This window comes from Urocitellus parryii, chromosome 3 (assembly GCF_045843805.1).
Source record: "Urocitellus parryii isolate mUroPar1 chromosome 3, mUroPar1.hap1, whole genome shotgun sequence".
NCBI classification, from domain to species: Eukaryota; Metazoa; Chordata; class Mammalia; order Rodentia; family Sciuridae; genus Urocitellus; species Urocitellus parryii.
The window spans coordinates 216,802,282-216,824,359 of NC_135533.1; the positions used below are offsets into that span (position 1 = coordinate 216,802,282).

The window sequence follows — 22,078 nt, forward strand, 5'->3', positions numbered from 1 at the left end:
AGGAGGGTCCCAAGTTTGAGGCCAGCCTCAGCAAAATAAAACATATTAAATAAAAAGGACAGAGATTTAACCCAGTGGTAGAGTGTCCTGGGTTCAATATATATGTGGGGACCAACGCCCTGTCTGGGAACTCTTGTATCAGGCGGAGAATTTTAACCATGCAGGGCATGAAGCCTAAGTTCTAGGTTCCTAAATAAAGATTGCTTCCAGCCAGGTCCAGTGGGCACACCTGTACTCCCAGAGGCTTGAGAGGCAGAGGCAGGAGAATGGCAAGTTCAAGGCCCACCTGGGCAACTTAAATAAAAAGGGCTGGGGATGTGGCTCCGTCGTAGAGCACCCCTGGGTTCAATCTCTATGACCACACCCACAAAAACTGCTTCCTTGTCTGATAGTTTGGGTCTCTGTTTCTTAAGCAGGTTCCCATGCTTTTGGAGGGTCAGCCTCCACCAACCCTGTCTCCATTGTGTGGCTGTGTCTATGCCTGTGTGGTGCTGTTGATCATTTTCACAGCTGCATAGTATTCCTTATAGGGGAGGACCCTAGTTTAACCAGTTCCCCCTCATGGGCTCCTAGCCTGTTTCTGTATGCCCATGCATGTGTGTGGCATCTAGATGTTTCCCACGGCAGTGCAGTTCAAGTTGTGAACAGTTATTGCTGGTTTCCATTTCTTAGAAACTAAAGGGCAATGAACCAAGCCCCAAGAAACACACAGGAAGCCATGTATGCAGTTAATATTTTTAGTGTAGACAGACACCATATCTTTATTTTTATTTATTTTTTTCATGTGGTGCTGAGGATTGAATCCAGGATCTCCCATGTGCTCTACCCCTGGGCTCCAACCCCAACCCATGCAGTTGATATATTTCTAGTACCATATTTAAACACAATATTTTTGGTGCTGGGGATTGAACCCAAGGGTGTTCTACCACTGAGCTACATCCCTAGTTTGCAGAGAGTCTCACTAAGTTGCTGAGGGTGACCTTGAACTTGACGTCCTCCTCCTTCAGCCTCCTGAGTTGCTGAGATTATAGGCATGCATCAACATACCCAGCTGCCATTTTTTTAAAAAATCAAAAAGACATAGTGAAAATAATTTTAAAAATATACTCTTCTAGGCACAGAGACACACAGGTACTTGGGAGGCTGAGGAAGGAGGATTGCTTGAGACTAGGAGTTTGAAGCCAGCTTGGGCATATCACGCTAAGTCTGGGAGCTGACGTGCGACTCACACTCAGGACACACTCGTGAGGCTCAGCTTTCCCCTGGATGTGCATAGAGGCCGCGGAGGGCGCTCAGGTTCTGCACACCCTCGGGGCTCCAGGGCACCCGGCAGTCTCCCTCCCTGTGAGTCGAGAATGCTGAGGGCCGATTTTGGTTTTCATTTTAATTTTGAAATAGCTTGTGTTGTCCAGGAAAGAATGCCGGGTTTAAAATTTAACCTTGAACGTTGCTCGGACACAGCGTCCAGGGGCTCCTCAGTCCCCCGCTGGACGGTGCAGGTGGAGGTCTCCACCTGCGGAGGGTCCTGGGGCACCCGTGGCTCTGCCTGGCGGACTGGGAAGGCCCATGGTGTCGCTCTGGGCTTCAAGTGGACGGCTCCAGGGCCACCAGGGGCAAAGAGGGGCAAGGCTGGGGTCTCGGTTTCTGCCTCAGAGCTTGGAGTCTTGGGTCTGGGAGCACTTGGAGGGGACAGGAGCACCTGGCCACCATCTACCCCTGTTGAGGTTTGTGGCTGTCCTCACTGTCCGTGCTGTTGTGGTTTGGGTCATACTGTCCCCTAGTGGCCCTGGGTACCAGACACTGCCCAGGGCGCCCTCCTTGAGGCGAAGGGCCCCGGCCCAGGTCCCTCCAGTAGCCGCACTCTGCCGTTTACAGGGCACCAGGACATCATCCCTGCCCAGCCCTACACCCCCGCTTCCGCCCGCCCACCCCTCAAAGGTGGCTTTCCTCCTCCTCCTTCAGGACCTCATCCCAGACCCTGTGCCCATGCTCTGGGCCCCGCGGCCCTCCCCTGGCACTCCGGCCCCAGAGCGCCAGTCGCCAACTGGCCCGTCTCCAGAACAAGGCCCACCCACGGCTCCTGTCTGGCCCCCAGGACTGGGAGCCGGCACTGCCCGCCTGCTCAGCCCGGCCTCCCTGGGGCCCCACTCCTGCTCAATTTCCTCCTCCCCCGTGGGGAGGGGCTGAGGGCCACATCTGGGCCCCGGATCACCCTGCATGGCCTCACAGGGCAGGTGGCCAGCTGGGTGGACGCGAGTGGACAGGAACTCAAGCTGGGGTGGGGCGCGTGGTTTGGTGCAGAGCGCTCCCCAGCACCAGTCAAGTTCAGAGGGCACTTCCCCACCTTCCCAGGAGCGGCCGGGCTCCCTCTCACCTCCGGGGCCATCTCCTCAGCCAGCAGTGCCCTTGCCCCCCGGCTCTTCCTGGCGAGCTCTCGCCTGACCTTCCAGACCTCGTTCACTCCCGCCTGGGTTCCGCCTGGGTTCCAGGAGCGCCTGGACACATTTATGATGGACGCTCTTCTCTCCAGACTGGAGAAAAGTCTGGGAAAGAGTCGGGTCAAGGTGGGGCCTGAGCTTCCCTGGGCCCCCTGCCTAAGTGCCGCGTCCCCTTGCCCTGTGGCTAGAAAGAAGTGGACCCGGGGCCAGGCCTCCTGGTCTGAATCCAGCTTCGCTTCGCCGTCTTGGCCGAGAGCCGTTTGGTCAGTTTTGTCATCTGTGAAACAGGCACAGTGGCAGGCTCCATGGGAACCCCCACCGTTATCTCCGGCAGTCCTGGGGGCCCCTCTGCGGGGTCCCTGTCCTCATGCCTCTGTCTCCCCTCTTCCCCGCAGCCTCTCCACATGGAAATGCCCCACCAGGCCAAGCTGTCCTGTCCCTGGCGCCACTACCTCTGGGGGCTGCTACTGCAGCTGCTGTTGGCTCTGAGTTTCTACTCCTACCTGCGGGTGTCACAGGACAACCCCACTGGGCCTCCTAGGGCAGGGGTCCCCTGCAGGGAACCTGTCCCCACCGCTGCCAACGGGTCAGCAGGGCTGGCCACCTGGAGCCCCCCTGCCGGCAGGTCCCTCCTGATCCTCCTGTGGACGTTGCCCTTCCACACCCCTGTGGCTCTGTCCCGCTGCTCCGAGCTGCGGCCTAGTGAGGCCGACTGCCAGCTGACCACCAACCGCAGCCAGTACCCCTGGGCAGACGCCGTCATCGTGCACCACCGGGAGGTCAGCTACTCGCCCAGCAAGCAGCTGCCGCCGTCCCCGCGGCCTCCCGGGCAGCGCTGGGTGTGGTTCAGCATGGAGTCGCCCAGCCACTGTCGCCAGCTGCAGGCCCTGGACGGGCTCTTCAACCTCACCATGTCCTACCGCAGCGACTCGGACGTCTTCACGCCCTACGGCTGGCTCGAGCCCTGGCCGGGCCCGCCGGAGCCCGCGGGGCTCAACCTCTCGGCCAAGACCGAGCTGGTGGCCTGGGTGGTGTCCAACTGGAGGGAGGACTCGGCCAGGGTGCGCTACTACCAGCAGCTGCGCGCGCACCTCCCGGTGCACGTGTTCGGGCGGTCGCACCAGCAGCTGCCCCGCGAGGCCATGGCGCGGCGCCTGGCGCAGTACAAGTTCTACCTGGCCTTCGAGAACTCGCAGCACCGCGACTACATCACCGAGAAGCTGTGGAACAACGCCCTGCGCGCCTGGGCCGTGCCGGTGGTGCTGGGCCCCAGCCGGCAGAACTACGAGCGCTTCCTGCCGCCCGACGCCTTCATCCACGTGGAGGACTTCCCCAGCCCCCAGGCCCTGGCGCAGCACCTGCGCGAGCTGGACCGCGACCCCGCGCGCTACCTGGGCTACTTCCGCTGGCGGGAGACCCTGCGGCCGGCGTCGGGCAGCTGGGCGCTGTCTTTCTGCAAAGCCTGCTGGCGGCTGCAGCAGGACTCCAGGTACCAGACGGTGCCCAGCATCGCCTCTTGGTTCACCTGACTGGCCGGCTGGGCCTCCTGCCCGGGCACCGGCTGGGACCTGGGTCTCTGGAGGCCTCCTACCTGGAACCAGGCCTGCTGGACATCTCTGCTGGCCTGGCTGGGCTCCAGGGGCCTCCCCTGCTGGGGACTTTGCTCGCCCCTGCTAGCAGCCTGGCCTGGTGGTCGACCTGGGCAGCCCAGGACCTTGCCCTCAAAAAAAAAAAAAAAAAAACTTGGCCCTGGGGACCGGGCTCCCTGGGGGTCCTGTCCTCTGGTGACTGGCCCGTGGGCTTGTGACATGACTGCCTGTGGGGTATGCAGAATTGTCACCATTTCCAGATAGTGATGCTTCAAGAAAGCAGACGTGTCCCCTCCTTGTTCTAGAATAGCGGCTCAGTCCAGGATGGTTCTGTCCCCACTAGGTGACACTTGTCAATGTCCAGAGATATTTTTGGTTGTCACATCTAGGGGCAGAGAGATTGTCCCTAGGCCAGAAGTACTCTGATGGCCCTGCAGTCCCAGGAGGGCTCCACACCAGGAGGCTCCAGCCCCAGATGTAGGTGGGAGAAGCTGCTCTCAACCTCTCATGGCCTCCAGTCCAGCCCAGGGCGGGGGCTTCCTGGGGGCTCTGGCAGGGTGAGGAGGCCACGCGGCAGAGGGGTGGAGGGCCAGGCGGGGCTGGGGTGCCAGCACGGGGGTCAGGTCCCAGGAAGGCTGCATGTGTGTCCCAGGTCTCCATTCTGTCAGGCAGGGACTGCGCCTGGCTGTGACACTGACTCGGTAGGATGTCTGTGTACCTGTCCCGACCATGGGACTGTGGTTGATTCTGTGTGCCACGGTGGTCTTCTGAGCAGGGGACTGAATGGGCAGGCCTGGGAGTGTCTCCGAGTGTACCGGGAGGGTCCCCTGCTCTGTGTGCGGATGTCCCTGGGGCAAGGCTGTGCACGCGGGTGGGATCAAGGGGCTAGGGGTGTGGAGGGCCTTTGTGTGACCCCGAGTGCCGGTGGAGAGGCTGACCTGGAGGTGTGCCTCCCTGAGCGGAGCCTTCTGGGGAAATGTGATCCGTGTGTGATCCTGTCTGCAGTCCCTGGGTGGCGGTGCTCTGGTGGCTGCTGCCTGAGTGTGCGTGTGCGCGTGGCGGGCGCTCTGAGAGCCCAGCCCGGGCCTGCGGGCAGCTCTGTTTAGTTTCCAGTTCCCGGGTGGGTGGCACCAGAGACCTGTGGTGGGAGGCTGGGTGCCTGTGGCCGGGGAGGGTGCGGGTGTGCCTGCACACACACATGCACACCAAGGCAGGCAGCCTCGGGGACCTGGCCCGGGCCTCGGAGCCCGTCCTCCCCCTGGCCCCGGGCCAACAGCTTCCCTCTCTGAGTCTCAGGTCTCTGGGGCAGCCAGGGGGAAACTGAGGCCCTGCGCAAGCACCACGTGGGTTTCTGCAGCATCTGGGGACCCCAGCCTCTCTGCCCCGGCTGGGCTGAGTCAGCCGGAATAGAGCAGGAATCCACCACCCCAGACCTCAGCCAGAGACTGTGGGGGCGGGTGGGGACCCCAGCCAGCCATGGCTCTGAAACGGCCTTCCAAGCAGACCACCCACAGGTTGGGGCCTGGCCCGCTCTGAGGGTTCCTGGAAGTCCTCTTGGTAGCTACCTGGAGTATCTTCCTTCAGCTGCAGCTGAGGGGCATGGAGACTGAGGAGCTGGGTGGCTCTCCCTGGCTGCAGCTTCTGATGGTGTCCTCTAGCCTTGTGCCAGGGAATGTGTCTGGGAAGGAGGCAGGGATTCCAGGTGGTCCTGAGCTCAGAGGTGTGGGAAAGAGGGGAGGAGACCCAGTCTCGAGGAAGGGCTGTGCCTTTGGGCTCCCCATCTGGGGCATGTGTCCTTAGGAGACCGGATCAGCAAGAGGCTGTCTTGGAAAAGGGACACTGCACCCTCCAGAACCCACTCCCCATCTGAGGGGAAGGAAAGGAGGATTAGCCCCACCCCCGCAGCCTGGGTCCCAGGGCCCTCCCCACCACCAGACCCTGGGACCCACAGACTCTGGGAACACAACACCCCCGCGCTGTCTGGGCCTGCCAAGCATCAAGGTGACACCGCGGCAAATCCAAACACCACGCAGAGCTTTTTCCATCCTCCGCCGGGGCTCATCGTAAATCCCCCTTCGAGGCCAGTCCAAGGCTTTTATGGACCCAGGACCCAGGTCCCTGGGGACACAGCTCTGCCCCAGCAGGCGCCGGCTTAGGTCTGGATGGGGCTGGCGTCGCCCTGGACCTGTGGATATTTTTAGCTGGTGGAAGGAGATAGTGGCTTGAGTTCGTGCTGGTGGGGGCGGACCAGACCCAGGAGGCCCTCTAGGCGAGGAAGGTCGGGTACACACCTAGACCTCACTCTTCACCCACACGGTGGCTCCACCTTCCTCTATCAACCCCAAAGCCCCCTCTGTCACCTCAAAAGCATACACTGCGGGGAGGTGCAGATGGGGACAGGTGGAGGTGGGGACAGGCGGAGGGGGGCAAAGGGACCTGCAGGGAGACGGGAAAAGCGGTCCCTGTGACCTCACACCACTCACCTACTTTCTTTTTTGCTCCCTTCTGTGTGTCAACTTTTCTCCCCCAAAGCAAACGGGAGCCTCCCTCCACCCTGCAGGTGGAACCCCTACTTGCTCCCCTTCTCTGGATGGAGACGGTGCCCCTCCCCACACAACCTCATCCCTTCTTAGTGAAGAGCCAGGCACCATTTCCCACACTTTATCTCAACTCAGTTATCGCGAGAGTCTGTGGGCTCGACGGCATCGTCCCAACCTCCGAGCAGAGCACGTGCAGTCTGTTTCCCTGCGGGCCGCTGGGTGCCGTCGGGGAGGGAGGGCTTGGGCGCCCATTCGCCGGCCAGATGAGGTAGGGTCACACGCAGGCGCACTCGCGCGCCGACAGCTCGCGCACCGTGTGGTAGCGGCTGTGCACGTCCAGGAAAGACACCTCGTCCTCGTAGGCCGTCGGGCGGCAGCAGGGCTGGGCGCGCACCCGCTCCCTCCGCACCCGCCTCTGCTGGCGCAGGCGCCTCAGTCCCAGGTCGTAGACGCGCGCCGCCGCCTCGCACGCGCCTGCGCAGTAGCGGAACAGCACCGTCTCGTCCGACGCGTAGCCCAGGCCCAGCTCGCTCACGCGCACCTCGAGCTCGCGCAGCCCGCATGGTCGCGTTCCCGGTCGCGCACGCGCACGTCGCCGCCGGGGCCCTGCACGACGGCGCGGACCCGGGGCCCGGCCGGCCCAGGGCGTCAGCTCGCGCAGCTCCACCGCGTCCGGGGCTCCCTGCAGCAGCGCACGGTCTGTAAGGGGAGAGAGGACGGAGAGGTCAGCGGGTGGGCGCCCCTTCCCCCGCTGTTCCCCGCACAGAGGACCCTTCCCCTCACTCCCACATCCCGATTCTCCCGCCCTTGCTGCTGCCCGCGCGCCCATCGCTGGGCTGCACTGGGGCAGGTGCACACTCAGACCCAGCACCCCTGCCTCTGTGACAGGCTGCTCAGAACCAGCCTCACCCTTCCTGGGTGTCCAGGGCCACCTTCTCCCCCACTCCCGTTGAGTTGAGCTGATTGGGGCTCCCCACCACCACCATTGCTGCCCATCTCCCTTTGATCCATCTGCTCGCCTAATTCAATCTGACCCCCATCCACACTGCACTGCTCGGCTGTCTTTTTCCACTTTGCAGAAAAGAATTCCCTGGGGCTGTTTGTGACCCATGTCCCCGTGGGGCCCCCAGCTGTTCTCCACCCGTGTGCTGGGCTGCCCAAGGGCACTGGCACACCCTCTCCAGCCAGTGTTGAGGGGCTGCTTCCCAATCCCCTATCCTCACCCCTTAGCTGCGCTGAGTAGGTAAAACTGTCTCTGGGCCCCACCCAGAGCCTCTTCCCCTCTGAGCCTGGGCTGTCTGCCTCCCCGTGCTGCTGCGCTGTGCAACGGGTCTCAGTGTCCCTGCCTAAGAAACCACAGTATTTGGGCTTCTCAGAACACAGGGGAGCAGCAGGTACTGCGCCTACTGCCCGGGTACCCTGTCCTGTGGGATGGCAGCAGTTACCGTCAGCTCCACCCTCTTATTACAGGGGAGGAAATGAGCATCAGAGAGGTAGAGCTGTGCCCAAGGTCATCCACTTAGCAGGTGGTGGTGGGGGGAGGCAAAGGACATTCTCTCTGCTTCCATCAGTTGCCCAGCCCAAGTTTGGCCCAATCCCAGCCCTCTTCTCCCACAGTCTCCAGGAGGTGCCTGAGTCACAAATTCCCAGGACCCTGAAGCCTAAATTTATTACCCAAGTGACTGGCCCTGCCCCAACACCCTGCATCCCCAGGAGAGCAGTGCAGATGCTGGGACGGATGGCAGGGGCGGGGGAGGTGGGACTGTAGGCAGGGGCCTCCCTACCCCAGAGCAGGTGGCAGTCACAATGACGGTTGGAAGGGAATTCCGACTTTAGTCCTGCCCCAAGGCTGCTGCACCTGGCTGGCAAAAGAATGAGCTTTCCAGGAGGGTCTAGGAGGAGGGGCTGGCTGCCGCGCTGGGGTGTCTGTTCCCAGCCAGGACCTTGGAAACCAGACGAACCTGGGCTCAGACACTCGCTACTGAAGCTCTAGGCAGGCGGTGGCCCTGGTTTCCCTGTCTACTCAAAGAATCTTGCATTGTCCCTGTCCTGGCAGGGACTGAAAGGTGGGAACAGAGGGAGCCCTGAGCTGCACAGTCCCAGCTGTTTAATCGCAGGGTGGGGACAGGGTGCATAAGGCTTTCCGTGGGGCTAGGAGCGAGCCCAACCGGAGCCTAGAACCCCACCAGTATTGTCTCCACCCCAGAAGTATGTCTATGGGCAGTTACTCATGGGGTTCACAGATAAAATACTGATGCACAGTTGAACCTGAATCACTAATAAATAATCGACAAACAGTCTTTTAGTGTTTGTTCCTGCCTCCCTCCAGCAGGGCTGGCCACTTGCACGGAGAGGAGATGCCCCATCCAGCTCCCCGAGCTTGAAACCCCACCGTCTGTGCATCAGCTCAGGGCCTAGAGCGCTGTGGCTTTGGGGGATCAATGCCTCTCCCTGGGACCGGATGCAGGGCAGGCAGGCACCTGCCCATGGAACCGGGACCCTCCCTGGGGCTGAAATTCCACCAGGCGTGCTTCGCCCCAGGTCTGCAGCCCTGGCTTTGGGGGGCCCCGCCCGGGTCTCAGGGACCCAGTGTCCTAGAAGACTTCTCAGCTCGCAGGGGTGGAGTGGAGCTCATGCCGGGGGCTGCCCTTGTCCATTGTGAGGACAAGAAAGGAGGATTGTGTGGGTTGACAAGGGCGGGCGCAGACTTGCCCTCACCAGCTCTCGCAGGCACCACGCACGCGTCCTACAGCCCAGCCAGCCACCCACGCAGGCACACGCGTGGGCATGTGCGCTGTACACAAGGGAGGGCCCTCGCACAGTCCTCGTAGCTTGGGGCACCAGGGACAGTTGGGGGAGCTCCAAGCCTCCACAGTGCCCCTCCGCTGTCCCGCGCCTTGCGCAGGCCTCCTGCCCCTGGTGTCTCTGTGGCTTCTCACCAGGCAGGTCACTGGGGCTTTGGATCCAGCCTCCCTCTCCCGATCCCCTGCTGCGCTGTGGGGGCCGCCTGGGCCGAATGCCTAGGTCTAATCTCCATCTGGCCCCCACAGTCCCTCAGGGCCAGAGCCTAATTCCTTGTGACAGCTAAGTCCAAGGACCCCGGTTCCCAGCAGCCATCTTTCCCCACAGGCCAGGCCCAGGCCCAGGGTGGTTGGGGGGCACTTGTACCTCCTTCACCTCCATCTTGAAACACAAAACTCCGTGACCCCCTCCAGCTCCACTGCCTGCAGTGCCACCGGATGGCCACCCCACATGGGGGATCCGAGCCAAAGGGTCGGGGCTTACACTGGGCCAGGCGGGCGATCCGGGCGTCCAGGGTGCGAGGCGGGCGGCGCAGCGGGGCCAGCGCGGGTCCCAGGTGGTGGCTGAGCAGCAGGCCTTCCCGACACATCCAGATGGATAGCACGGAGCTGCAGAACACCGAGGCCAGGGCCGCCGCCTTCCAGCGCTGCATCCTCGGCCTGTGGGCACGGGATGGTCAGCCGCCTGCCCTGAGCAGCAGTGGGCCAGGCACCCTGAACAGTGGGGCCCCTGACTTGGAACACTTCATGCTGAACGTAACTTCGCCATGGCTCATGAAAGAGCCAGTGCACAAGGCTGTGCAGAAGGCTGCCTGAGGCCAGGTGGGCTTCGTGCCAGGTGCAACGAACTCCAGTCCCAGAGTGTTTTCCTGAGTAGCTGATGGTAGGTGACACCAGGAGCTTACAGCAGGAGCTGGCCTAGGGGCTGAGAATGATGCGTGGTGGGGCAAAGGCCCTGAGGCTGCACAGAGCTTGGTGTATTGACTGCAGCCAGGAAAGGAGGAGGGTGAGAGCATTCCTGAAGGTGGCACTGTGGGACAAAGGTGGGGAGGGCAGCTGGAGCTTATGACAGAGTGCAGGCAGGAACCCAGGTTGAGGCCATTCCCCCACATATTTATGTCCCCGGGCGAGACTCCCTGCTCCTTCCTGAGCCTGTTTTCCCTCCAGGCAGATTGAACTGAGTCGCAGACCGGGCAGCCAAGGACCAGCAGCACAGCCGAGCAGCACGGCCCGGCCTCCAGGCTCCGCTCGGGAAGTCTCCCTGCTCTCCTTCCCCTCGGGCAGGGTGGACTGCGCCTCCCCCAGCAAGCCTCCCCTGACATCTGCAGCCACCGCAGGGGTGCCTGTTGGGTCCCCACAGTTCCCTGAGCTGCCTCCACGAGGGCACTGGTTGCTGGAGCTGTGGCTCCTGCGTGCAGCGAGTGCTCAGCGTCCCGCGCACCCCCACCCCGGCTGGGCGCTCCCCGACCCAGGGCGGCCCGGCCGCGTTTACATTCCCGCCCGGCAGCCTGGTGTCGTCGCGGCGCGGAGCCTGGCGGCCGGCCCGGTGTAAACATTTACACGAGCCCGGACGCCGGGTCAGCTCCCGGCCGCTCGGCGGGGTTCGGGTCCCCGGGCGCCCCCACGCGCGCACCGCGAGCCTCGCAGGCCGCCCCAGCGCGCGGGCATTTAGCTGCTCGCGATTTGCGTTCATTTGCATGTGATTTGCATGAGCCGGGCCCTGGAATGGTTCCCCCTCCTCCTGGCATCCCACCAGCGCCTGGATGCACATGGCTGCACCACCAAACAGTACGCAAGAGGGGACTTTCATTAAGCTCCAGTTGTATACCAGGCCTGATGCCAAGCCCCCAGAAAGGCACTTGGGTCTCCCATTTTGCAGCTGGGAAAACTGAGGCGCAAATGGGGACTTGCCGCTGTCAGTGGTATGGCTTTTCTCCTTCCTCTCTTGGTGCGGGGGAGGGAACCCACCGTGTCGGGTTTGCCAGGCAGGCCCTCTACCACGGCCCACACCCCAGCCCTGCGCAGCCATCTCTGGGGGGTGGTGTTGGTGGGAGTGAGCTCTCTGGTACCGGGAGTGTAAACAAGTCCTGGGCCAGTCTGGGGGTCTGATAAGAGTCACCCTGGAGGGCGCTCCTGGCACATCAACGAATGGGAGCCGGGCCTAGGGTGGCTGGGATCCTAGTCCAGGGTCCAGGGTTCTGTCCGCCACTCTAGTCCAGCACCAGCCCCTGGCGGAAGGCCACTGCCGCCTGCAAAGCTCTGCTGTCTGTCTCCTGTTGGCCTGGCCTGCAGGGTCAGTCCACAGGGGTGTCCACCCACTCACCTAAGGCAAAGCTGGCACCTGTGGTGCCCAGGCCCTGAAGACTCTGTGGGACCAAGACAGACAACATGCAGAGAAACATGGTGGCCGGGGCGAGCCAGCGTGCTGAGGACAGAAAGGAAAGCCAGGTGACAGAGGGAAGGGAGCGAGGAGGGCAGCGTGGCCTTGCCCGCCCAGACCCCTGCTCACCCCTGGTGAGCACCTGCTTTGGGCATCACCCCTTCTACACACGTCCCACAAATTAAATCGTTTTATCTGACAAGAGCCCTAAGAAGCAGGTGACACCCTTGTCCCCATTTTACAGATGGGGAACTGAGCCCAGAGGCCATGCGACTCGCCCAAGGTCACAGCTAGGATCTGAGAGCTGGAGGCCTGACCACCAGGAAGGGAGACAGGCGGGAAGCCTCAGGACCGAGCCCTCCCAGCCGCCAGCCCCTGCTAGCCCCAAGGCCACGTCTGGGAGTGGCGCACCTCAGTTTCCCACGAGGTGTGAACACCTAGGCTCTGGGCTGTGTGTGCAAAGGACTGAGACTGAATCCAGTTGGCCACAGGGGCCTCTGGTGGCCTTGGAGCTGCAGACCCCCACCCAAGCTCCGGTGGGGGCAGGGAAGCAGGACCGCTGTGGAGGGGCCCCGCAGGCGCGGCCGATAAGCACCTTAACAATGGGCCCTTCTGTCTGGGGGTCACCCAACTGGTTTGTCTCTGGCACAGGCCCGACAGGAGGGGGTGCGGCAGGTGTGGCAGCGGGCAGCGGAGGGGACCAGGTGTGCACCCGTGAGCCTGTGTCACACACGCCCAGCCCTCTGCTCCCGCACGTGCCCCATGGCTCCCCACACGAGCACATGCGGGAGCTCACCACGCCCTGCACACAGCTCCACGCCCAGACGCTCCCCACAGAGGCACCGGTGCCCCTCGCTCACACTCCAGATCTGCCACACCCACACACAGGTGTGCTTCCCTCCCACACCCAAACCCCACTGCGAGCAGGCTGAGTGGTCCCCAGCTCAGTGCGCTCCTGGGCAGCCCCAAACACCACGTTGTGCTCACGCCTGCGCGGGCCCCAGCCACAGCCCCTACTCACTCCTGCACCAAGGGGTGTCTGCCACCCTCGTGCCCTGGCCTGGGCTGGGCCTGCCAGGCGAGTCCCGGCTCTGAGTCCTGGCCGCCTGCTCACATGCAGGAGTGCACAGCTGGGCTGCCCAGGGCCACGGGCGCAGCTGCTGGGCCTGGACACGGGCCTGGCCAGCAGTCTCTCCTGTCCTGGGGGCGCGTCCACAGCCTGAGAGCTCTTGCTGACGAGGAGGGGTGCATCCTCCATTGGGACCCTGAGGGCCCAAACTGCGGCAAGGCCACTACTTCTGGCTGGAGGCCCTGACCCTCCGTCCAGGGCAGGGGAGAAAGAGGCCGGAGGGGAGGCAGCAGGGCAGGCCCAGCCGGGAGGAGCGGGCAAGGGTGTGCGGGGTCCCTGGTGGGCAGTGTCCTCTGTGCAGGCGGTGTTCCTCCCCACCCTCCTGCCACGCTCCCCAGGGGACATCCGCCAGGCACAGCCAGTCCTGGGGTCCAGCCTCTGTCTGGCCCCATGGCTGCCCCCAGGGAGACAGGAAGGAGGGAGGGGCGGGTGGGCAAGGGGCTGTCCGCGTCTGGCAAGCTCCTACTCATCCTTCAAAGTCCTGTAGCCCCTCCCCACCAAGACGCCTCCGCCGCACCTGGCCGCTCCCAGCCCCAGGCCTCCCGCGTCCCCAGCCCCAGCCCCATCCACGCTGGCGAGGATTTCAGGAGGGTCCTCCGGGGGTCCTCTGGCGGTGAGGGGCAGGCTTTGAGAGTGGGGCCTGTGGAGGCTGGAAGGCGGGCCCTGGATCACAGCAGTGCCCTCTCCCTCTGCCCATGCCCCGTCCCCTCAGTAAGAGCCAGGGAGTGCCCCGGGGCGGACCTGGCTGGGGGCTCCTGGGGATGCCGCTGCCAGGGCCGGTCAGGCGGGGGTCGCGTGGGCTGGCGCAGGAGGAAGGCGCGGCTGGGCCAGGGGCCAGGTGCTGTCCCACGGAGAGGCGGTCTCCCACTTGAAGGGCCCCTTCAGTGAGGTCCTGCAGGCTCGGTGGTGGCAGCCCAGGGCAGGGGCCTGGGGCCCACGTGCCTCACCTTGCCTCCTGGTCAGCGCTGGCACTGGGGGGGCGCTGGCTGACACCTAGGGCGGCCCGGCCGCCCCTTCGCCCAGTGGCCTGGGGGGTTCCCTGGGGTCCCGCTGGTGGGAAACTGAGGGGCAGGACTGGCCAGCGGTTGGGGCCTCTCTCAAGGAGGACGCCATGGCTTTCAAACAAGAAACAAATTCCACAGCCCACAAAAATGTGCCCCCTCCCTCGGGGGCCAGGGCCCAGCCCCACCCCGCGAGAGGACGAGACGGGGCAGTGATGCACATCTGGGGGCAAACCAGGAACATCTGGAGAGCCCAGCTGGTTCGAATGCAGCATCCGCAGGCGGGGGCGGCGGCTGGTGTTGGGGGGGTGGACTCGGCCCCCACCCACTCCCCTCGCCTCTCCCAAATAGAGTACGTGCTGCTCCACTGCTAGAGCCATCGTGGGCTCCCTGCTGCCCTGAGCATCAAGGCCGCTGGTCGTCCTCGGGGGCTCTGGGTCTGTCCATGCCACAGTAAAGCAGAGGGATGCAAACAGGGACACTGGCCTACGGGGAGGCCAGTGACAGCCGCTTTGTGATCATCGTAGCAGGACATAAAGCTACACTGGTGCTGTCCCCAGTGTTCAGGGCAGCAACGACAGCAGGTGTGCCATTTCACCCCACGTGGCCGGTGGAAAAGCCAGGTCCGGGAAGCCAGTGGCCTGGCTCTGGGCCAAGCAGCACAGGGCTCAGCTGGGAGGGCGCGGGGGCAGGCGAATCCTACGCACCCCTCAGAGCCCTGGCTGTCCACCCCCTCCTCACACTCTGAGCCCCGGGCCATGTGGCCTCACAGCCGTGAGCTCAGCAGCCACTCGACCTCTGTTGGCTGGGGCCAGGTGCCGTGCGGAGTGCTCTCTGCTGCTGATCCCCTCACGGCCTGCAGAGGCTCCAAACCTTTCCCACAGTCAGGGGTCACAGAGCAAACAGGAGTCCACCAGGGTTCGCCTCCAGGGAGTCCACTCTGCTGGGAGCCCGCCCAGCTTGGGAGAGGGGTGAGGAGTGGGGACGGGGGGCAGGCCCTAAGTGCAGAGCCCAGAATAGGGACAGGTTTCCTCAGAGACACACAGCAGGTCCCGGCAAAGAAAGGACCAACATGCCAGCAGAGGTTCTGCTCCTGACACACCGCAACCCAGCAAACACTTATTCAGCGCCTACTGTATGCCAGGGACACCCTGGGCCCGGCTGCCCTCTGGTGGGGGAGACAGACAGACAGAACAAGGTGAAGAGCTATGGCACAGTAGACGTTGGCTGCCCGCGGACCCCAGCAGCCCAGATGGAGTGACCGGCCGGCTGCTCCCAGGGGGTGGCCAGGGCAGCTTCTCAGACTGGAGGTTTGGAGCTGAGGCCTAGGGGATGGTAAGGACTGGCCAGGTGACCTCTGGGGAGAGGGTTCCAGGCAGAGGGAACCGCAAGGCGGGGCCTGGAGCTAGGGATGTGCATTTGAGGCGACCAGTGTGGCTCCAGCAAGCAGAGCCAGGGGACAACATGGGACGCTGAGGTCAGAGGTGACAGGAGCCCTGTGGCTCAGGATTGGCTGCCCACCCCCTGCCCCAGCACCTGGAGCCTTCTGTTCCTGAACCCCTCACCGCAGGTGTGCCCAGGAGCACCTCTGTGTGCCAGGCCACCAGCTTCTTGGACCTGCTGGCCGGCCCTCTGTGTTGGCCCATAAAATAACCACCTTGACCACACGGGGCAGGCCCGCTGGTCCCACAGGCGTCTGCGGCTGGCAGGAGGGGGCTCGCGGGGTGGGATGACAGGATCAGCCTAATGAGGCCTGGCACACTGAGCAGCTGGCGCGGGGCCCAGCGGGCAGCTCCGGAGACGTGGATCTCCCAGGAGCAGCCAGAGGACACCCCAGGAAGCCACCACCTGAGAGGGAAACCGAGGCCCTGCCCCAGGGGCCCAGACCCTCATGCCGAGGAAGACAGGCACCTGGGCTGGGGGTGTGGCTCGAGCGGTAGCTCGCTCGCCTGGCATGCGTGCGGCCCGGGTTCGATCCTCAGCACCACATACAAAGATGTTGTGTCCGCCGAAAACTAAAAATAAATATTGAAATTCTCTCTCTCTCTCAAAAAAAAAAAAAAATTTAAAGAAAGACGGACACCACGTCCTTGGCCATTCCTCCTCCTCAGGTCCCTGAGGCACGTGCCACTCAACCCGGATGGAACCCTCTCTCTGGACCCCAGTTTTGTTCAGTGCTGAGACTTAACCCGGGGTGCTCTGCCGCTGAGCTGCACCCGGGCCTTTTCTTTTTTCGACTCTCCGGCAGTACCAGGGGTTGAACCCAGGGGCGCTTCACCCCTGAGCCACACCCCGGCCTCCTTCAAAGTTTTATTTTGAGACCGGGTTTCACTGAGTGGCCTAGGGCCTCACTAAATTGCTGAGGTTGGCCTTGAATTTAGGATCCTCCTGCCTCAGCCTCCCGAGCTGCTGGGATTATAGGTGTGTACCACTGGACCTGGCTCCCGTCTGATTTCTTCCAGGCTTCACCCAAAGCCTGATTTCATTTGGATTTGACAAGAACTCTCTGTCCATTATCTTCACTGAAAGGCCTTCCTGGTCAGCCTGTCCAAAGGGCCCTGTCACCGCACTCTGCAAGCGCACAGCTGCCTGGGGTGCTGTCACCAGATGCACCCTCCCTGCCCGGCGGTCCTGTGCTTGGTTTCACCCTCACGGGGCCTGGGCACAATGCAGCCTCAAGCTCAGGAACAAGCGGCAGGAAGGAAATGCCTCCCAGTTGCTCAGCCTTGGTTTTCTCAGCTGGGAAATGCGGAGAAGTGGCATCCTGCTGGGCCTGCCTGGAGCTCAGACCCATCTGCCTTGGCCTCCCCACCTGGGCCTTGAGGCCTGGACACCCCCCTCCCCCAGCCCAGTCTGGCCCAGCAATGCTGAGTGCATTTGGATCTCCTCTCTCCTCCTGATTCCAACCCTCACCCCAGAGCTCTGTCCTGAGTACCCCACCCTCTTCCTCCTCTGGCACACTAACCATGAACCCTGAATATGCCAGAATCGGCCATGCCACTGCCTGCTTCCAGATCTTTGCATGTGCAGATCCTGCCACCCAAAATGTCCTTTCTTTTCCCACTAAGAAAACTCCTCTTCATCCTTCACAGCCCCAGCTCCAATGCCCTTCCTACCTTGTGGTAGAGCCCTCACCCCTTACTACACAGCAGCTCTGTGTCCCTGGGTCTCCAAATCTGTCTCTCTTCAAGGACGGGGCACAAGAGGCCCGATACCAGGACTCTGATACCATCATTGTTTGTCAAACATTTGTTGAAACAAATGTGTTCTTGTGCCTGGCTGCCAACTTTTGGGTCTCTTCTGCCCCAGATTCTTGAAAGTTCTATCCTCTGCTCAAGCCCTGAAAGCTGAGGCCAGAAATCCCAGGGGCTGGTGGTATTCCAGACACTGTCCCATTGAAGAGGGGGATGTCTGTTTTCTTTCCTGCTCCCCTACAGCCAGCTCTCTGCAGCTCGCTGGGGGTGGCGCGGGCTTGGGAACCCCGACCCTCAGAAGTCCTAGGATGAAAGGAGTGGGGAGGGGTGCCACAGGGCCCCCAGGCAAGTGACTGGGGGTGGGAAGAGACTGGCAAAATCTGCCCTCCACTGACATCCGCCTGGGCTGGTCACGCCCCATCGGGGCTTCCTCAGCCCCGGGCACTTGGAGACAAAGAGTGCGATGGAATACAGAAGGACGCGGGGCAGGAGAGGGCAGGGCAGACGGGCAGCTGTGGGGCAGGCGTGAGGTCCACCCTACTTCACCCGGGGCTCCTGCTCTTGCTCCCCCAGTTCAGGGCTGGGGACTGCAGAGAGCGGTAGGCACCCAAATGTATGCTAGCAGCGACGTGGTTTCTCTCCAGTGCACGCCATTCTGCCCACTGTCTGAATCCCCCTGGACCTGACGACTCCTAACCCACAAACCACCTCCTGGGGCAATTTTGAGCAAGAGTCTTCTTTTACAAAAGCAGAGAAGACAGGCGCTGCCCGGCCCCTGCAAATCCAATCTTTGCCCTTAAGGGACCCCCCCCCCAAGGGTTGGACGCCCTCTTGTGGCAGTCCTGGCGTCTCCCGGAGCTGAGAGGGCCCGGCCTTTACCGGAGGACACCGTGTCCCCGGCGGCGCCAGCGGCGGCGCGCAGGGAACGCGGCTGGAACGCGCCGCTGACAGATGTTTACTTCTGTGCGCAGCTGGGCCGCGACGGCAGCCCCCGGCAGCCCCCGCCCGGGGTCTTCGGGATTCAGATGCCCGCCCCGCCCCTGTAGACCCCGAGACAGAAGGGGTGTCTGGGTTTCGCCCTCCTAGAGGCTGGGGAGGGCATTCCCGTCGCGGGCGCTTCCTGGCCTCCTCCGAGGCACCTACGGGGGTCTATGGAAGCAGAGCGCGTCCGCCCCGTCGGACAGGGACACCTCCGCCACTCCTGCCTGGAGGGGCGCTTGAGATCGCCCTCCCCAGCCCAGCGCCCCTCCACGCTCAGACCTGTCGCCCCCGACCCGCCCTCACACACGCGCCGGTCCCGGGCCCCAGGAGGGAAGCTGAGGGTCTCCCTGAGCCCCGGGGGTGCACCGGCCGGGTGGTCGTCTCGTGCCCGTCCCCGCAGGCCCCCATCTAACCTTGCTTACCTGCTCAGGGCGCCGGACTACCCGTCAGTGGCGGCTGCGCCTGCCGCCCGCGCCGGCCCCAGCCCCTGCCCCTGCCGCCGCGCCCGCCATCAGGGCGGCCTGGGCCCGCGGCGCCCGGGAGGGCCCGGGCCGGAGGAGGCGGCCGCGGGGGGTGCGCGGCGCGGGCCGGCCCATGGGGCCCCCCCGGGCTCGCTCAGCCGCGCGCTGCGGCCATCCCGGGCCGGCGCGGGCTGGGGCTGCGGGTGCCCTGGACGGCCGGGGCTCAGGGGCGCGGGGCGCGGGCCGCACGGACGGCGCGGGCAGCCTGGGCGCGCGGCGGGGGCTCCGGGGCGGCGGCGCGAGGGGCCCGGGCGCTCGGAGCGGCTCCACGGCGCGCTCTCCCGCCGCTCCCGCCGCGGACGGCTCAGCCGGCGGGGCCGGGGGCGGGGCCGGAGGCGGGGCCGGGGGCGGTGGCTCGGGTTTCCCGGCCCGGAGCCGCCCCCGTCCTCCCCGCCCCCGCCCGAGGGGCGCTGGAGGAGCGCAGGTGGCAGGAGCGCGGGGCCCAGGGCGACCACCTAGACGGCCAGCTCCCCGGGTCCCGGGGGCCCCGACGGCGCCCCTTCCGGAAAGCCAGGGCTCCAGACGCCCTTCCCAAGAGTCCCCTCCTGGAATCCTAAAGCCACAATTCCCCGACGCCAGTGTTTGCGGCCCTGGGCGCCCCGCAGTCCGCTGAGGATCTGGCCCGACTGCCAGACCCCACAGTCCTGTCCCAGGTCCCCTTCCGGAAGCCGAGGGTGCAAGAAAGGCCTTCAGGAGAAAATCCCAGACCAGCGCCCCCTGAATACTGGCTGCTTCCCATCCCTACCCTGGAGATCCCTATGTCTTCCTTAAATCCAGAGTCCCAAGACGCCCCCCAGATCCCTGCCTGGAGGACTAAGAGCCACAGCACCACTCGACAGCGGCGTCCTCAACCCCCAGGGCCCCGCCCCACTGATGATTACAGGTTCACCCGCCGGTTCTGTCCCAGGTCCTCTTCTCAAAAAGTTGAAGAAGCTGGTTCCCAAGAAAATCCTCTCAGGGAACCAAGAAACCAAAGTTTCCCCTCAAGACCGCCCACGATACCCTAAGACTGATGACGACGATACCGCTGTCCACAGAGTCCCCCATCCAGGAGCAGTTTCCCCAATATGGCCTCAGAGCACTAAGGGGGATCCCCTTCTCTTTCCTGGCTCCCATCTGCGCCCCCTCCTGGGCTCCAGGACCCTCGGTGACCGGCGTCATTTCACTCCCCAGAGCCCAAACCCACCCGGCCCCCTCCCCGACGGTTCCGCGTTCACAAAGCGCCCCCTGGCGGCGCTCAGCGGTCTCAGAGGAGGGACGGGGTGGAGGCGGGGCCGGAGCGGTCTTGGCCCCGCCCACAGCCGAGTTACGGAGAGTTCTCCGCCCGGCCCCGCCCCCGGCCCCGGCGCGCAGACTCCTTCTAGCGCGCGGGTCCCGGTCCCGGCTCGCGTTCTCTTGGCCTGGTGGTCTGGTTTCTTTCTCCCGCTGTCCGATCTCTTGGGGCCTCCTTCTCCCTCTGGCCTGGCCGCCTACATTCCTCTGATCCCGGCAGCCTGTGGGTTCGCACTGGATCTCCCCAGGACAACCCCAATACACCCACGCCTCTTTTGGATCACTGGGTGCGGGTTGATGCGGGGCTGCGCGAGGTGCGGTGCATGTGCGAGCCAGGTGAGGTTGGGGGTGCGGGGACAGGAGAGTGGGTCAGAGGAGTGACGGCTCCGCGGTGGCTTGCCTCCAGCCCAGGATGGAAAAGAACAAAGGTCTGTGCTCTGCGTGGCCTCCGCGTGCCTCAGTTTCCCCGTGGGGTGTGACTGGCGATCTTCATGGGATGCAGTACCAAGTGACACAGCGGCGTTGCCAGATGTTCACTCGCAGGCACTTACCCTCAGCGCCAGCTGGCCCTGACCCAGACAAGATGTGGCAGGGGCGCTCCCCCTTGGGCAGGACCCCCAAACCGCCTCCACTCTCATAGAGCCAGACACAGGACGAGTGCAGCCTCAGGCCACACAAGCAGGTCACTACCACCCACGTGCTCACACTTGGACAGCAGGACAAACCACGGACCCCCAGCCTGCACCTCACACTAACACACTAACACACACGCACATATGTACCCCACTGGCCCCAGAGGAACTTCCTGCTTGCTGGTGCACCCGCGTGCACGCGTTCACACACATTTGGCGGGTTCTTCCTCTGCCCCCACTTCGTGGCGCTGGTTAACACACCAGCTCTGGGCATGAAACCACCCATCCGGGCCATGACCCATGCCACGCCCGCTGCACACATGGCCCAGGCGACCTATACCTGCCCTGCACATGTACACAGCGCCCACACACGACGCTCAGGTGACCCTGTGCTGAGGCGCCTACCCCCGCCACCGGGCCGCGGGAATGCCAGAGACGGTCCCGCGGCACATGTGCACACACGCGCAGCCTGCAGGAGCCCACCCCCAGCCAGCCAGCCACCATTAAGCTGTCACCAGCTGCCCTTCCGCCGCCTCCCGCTCACCCCTCAATGCCTGTGCCCCCCTCCCCGCTGTGACTGGGGGCCGCGGGGGTGGGGCGGGCCAACACATGGGGTGCAGGACACACACATGTGCCCACCATGTGGACGCTCATAAAATAGTTGCCTGGGACACGCGACTTGAAAGACTTGGTTCTTCCTCTGGGTTGGGGGCACGGAGGTTCAGGGGAGGGGCGGAGGTCGGTGGGCCGGGCAGGAGCAGAAGGTGGGGACTCCTCCAGCCACAGTCAGGGACACGCGCTGACCAAACACCCATGGAGGAGACAGTGTCACACTCTGGGACATAAGGATGCTGCTTTGCTCAGGACCGCCGCACGTGGTCACACCAGAAGCACAAGTTCCCTCCATCTGGGTGCAGTCATACAGTCACCCACACACAATGTCACCCTCCAGACAGTCAGTGACCGACAGCACCCTGTCACACGCGCTGACTCAGCACAGTCAGGAACTGGGGTGCACAGTCACACCTCATTTCCAGAACTTCTCCACCCCCAGCTAGGTGGGGCCCATCCCCACTCGAACCCACAGGCCCCCGGTGAGGACCAATCTTTGGGGTCTCAACCGCTTCCAAGAAAGGGAGAGCCCCGCTGGGCGGGAGGCTGGGAGGCCAGGGGCTGGCGCTGCGGCAGGAAACCAGGGCGTTTCAGCTTTATTTTTAAACTTTCCTTGTCAGGACTTGGGCTGGGCAGGGTGGGGTGGGTGGAGCTCGGCCTCGAATCTCCCAGTGTCTGCTCCACCCTGGGATTCCTGGTCTTCCCTTCCCAGAGCAGAGGAGTGGGGAAACTGAGGCTTGGGGAGGCACAGGGACAGCCCTGGGCACGTTGCTCCTTTCACGAGGATGCCAGGGTCAAGGCCAAGGCAGGGGTGGGTCGGGCAAGGGTAACTGAAACCCAGGCCTCAGAGCCTGACTGCCCTCCCTGTGTTTGCCTGGAAATTAGTTCCGCTCCTTCACCACCTCTGCGGATGGCTCCCCTGGTAGCTCCTGGCCACAACGCCCTCCTCCACAGCCTGCTCTGTGCCCCTTCTGTGGTTGGGAAACCC

General features: G+C 63.7%; 2 protein-coding genes across 2 annotated transcripts; one reads left to right on the plus strand and one right to left on the minus strand.

Annotated features, from left to right (window-relative positions):
* Positions 1–2,842: 2,842 nt before the first annotated feature.
* LOC113193609 (4-galactosyl-N-acetylglucosaminide 3-alpha-L-fucosyltransferase FUT5-like) lies at positions 2,843–3,967 on the plus strand. The gene has a single exon (XM_026404256.2). The coding sequence runs from the start codon at positions 2,843–2,845 to the stop codon at positions 3,965–3,967; it is 1,125 nt and encodes a 374-aa protein (XP_026260041.2).
* Positions 3,968–6,841: 2,874 nt separating this feature from the next.
* Nrtn (neurturin) lies at positions 6,842–10,021 on the minus strand. Its single transcript, XM_026404445.2, has 2 exons — positions 9,853–10,021; positions 6,842–7,266 (listed from the first exon to the last, which is right to left on the minus strand). Exons 1-2 carry the CDS (start codon positions 10,019–10,021, stop codon positions 6,842–6,844), a joined length of 594 nt encoding a protein of 197 aa, XP_026260230.1.
* Between the last annotated feature and the right edge of the window lie 12,057 nt (positions 10,022–22,078).

Coding starts and splice junctions, on each gene's coding strand:
- LOC113193609 (XM_026404256.2), top strand. CDS start 2,843: ATGGAAATGCCCCACCAGGCCAAGCTGTCCTGTCCCTGGCGCCACTAC.
- Nrtn (XM_026404445.2), bottom strand. CDS start 10,021: ATGCAGCGCTGGAAGGCGGCGGCCCTGGCCTCGGTGTTCTGCAGCTCC. Junction 7,267..9,852: donor GATCGCCCGCCTGGCCCAGT/GTAAGCCCCGAC, acceptor CTCCCCTTACAG/ACCGTGCGCTGCTGCAGGGA.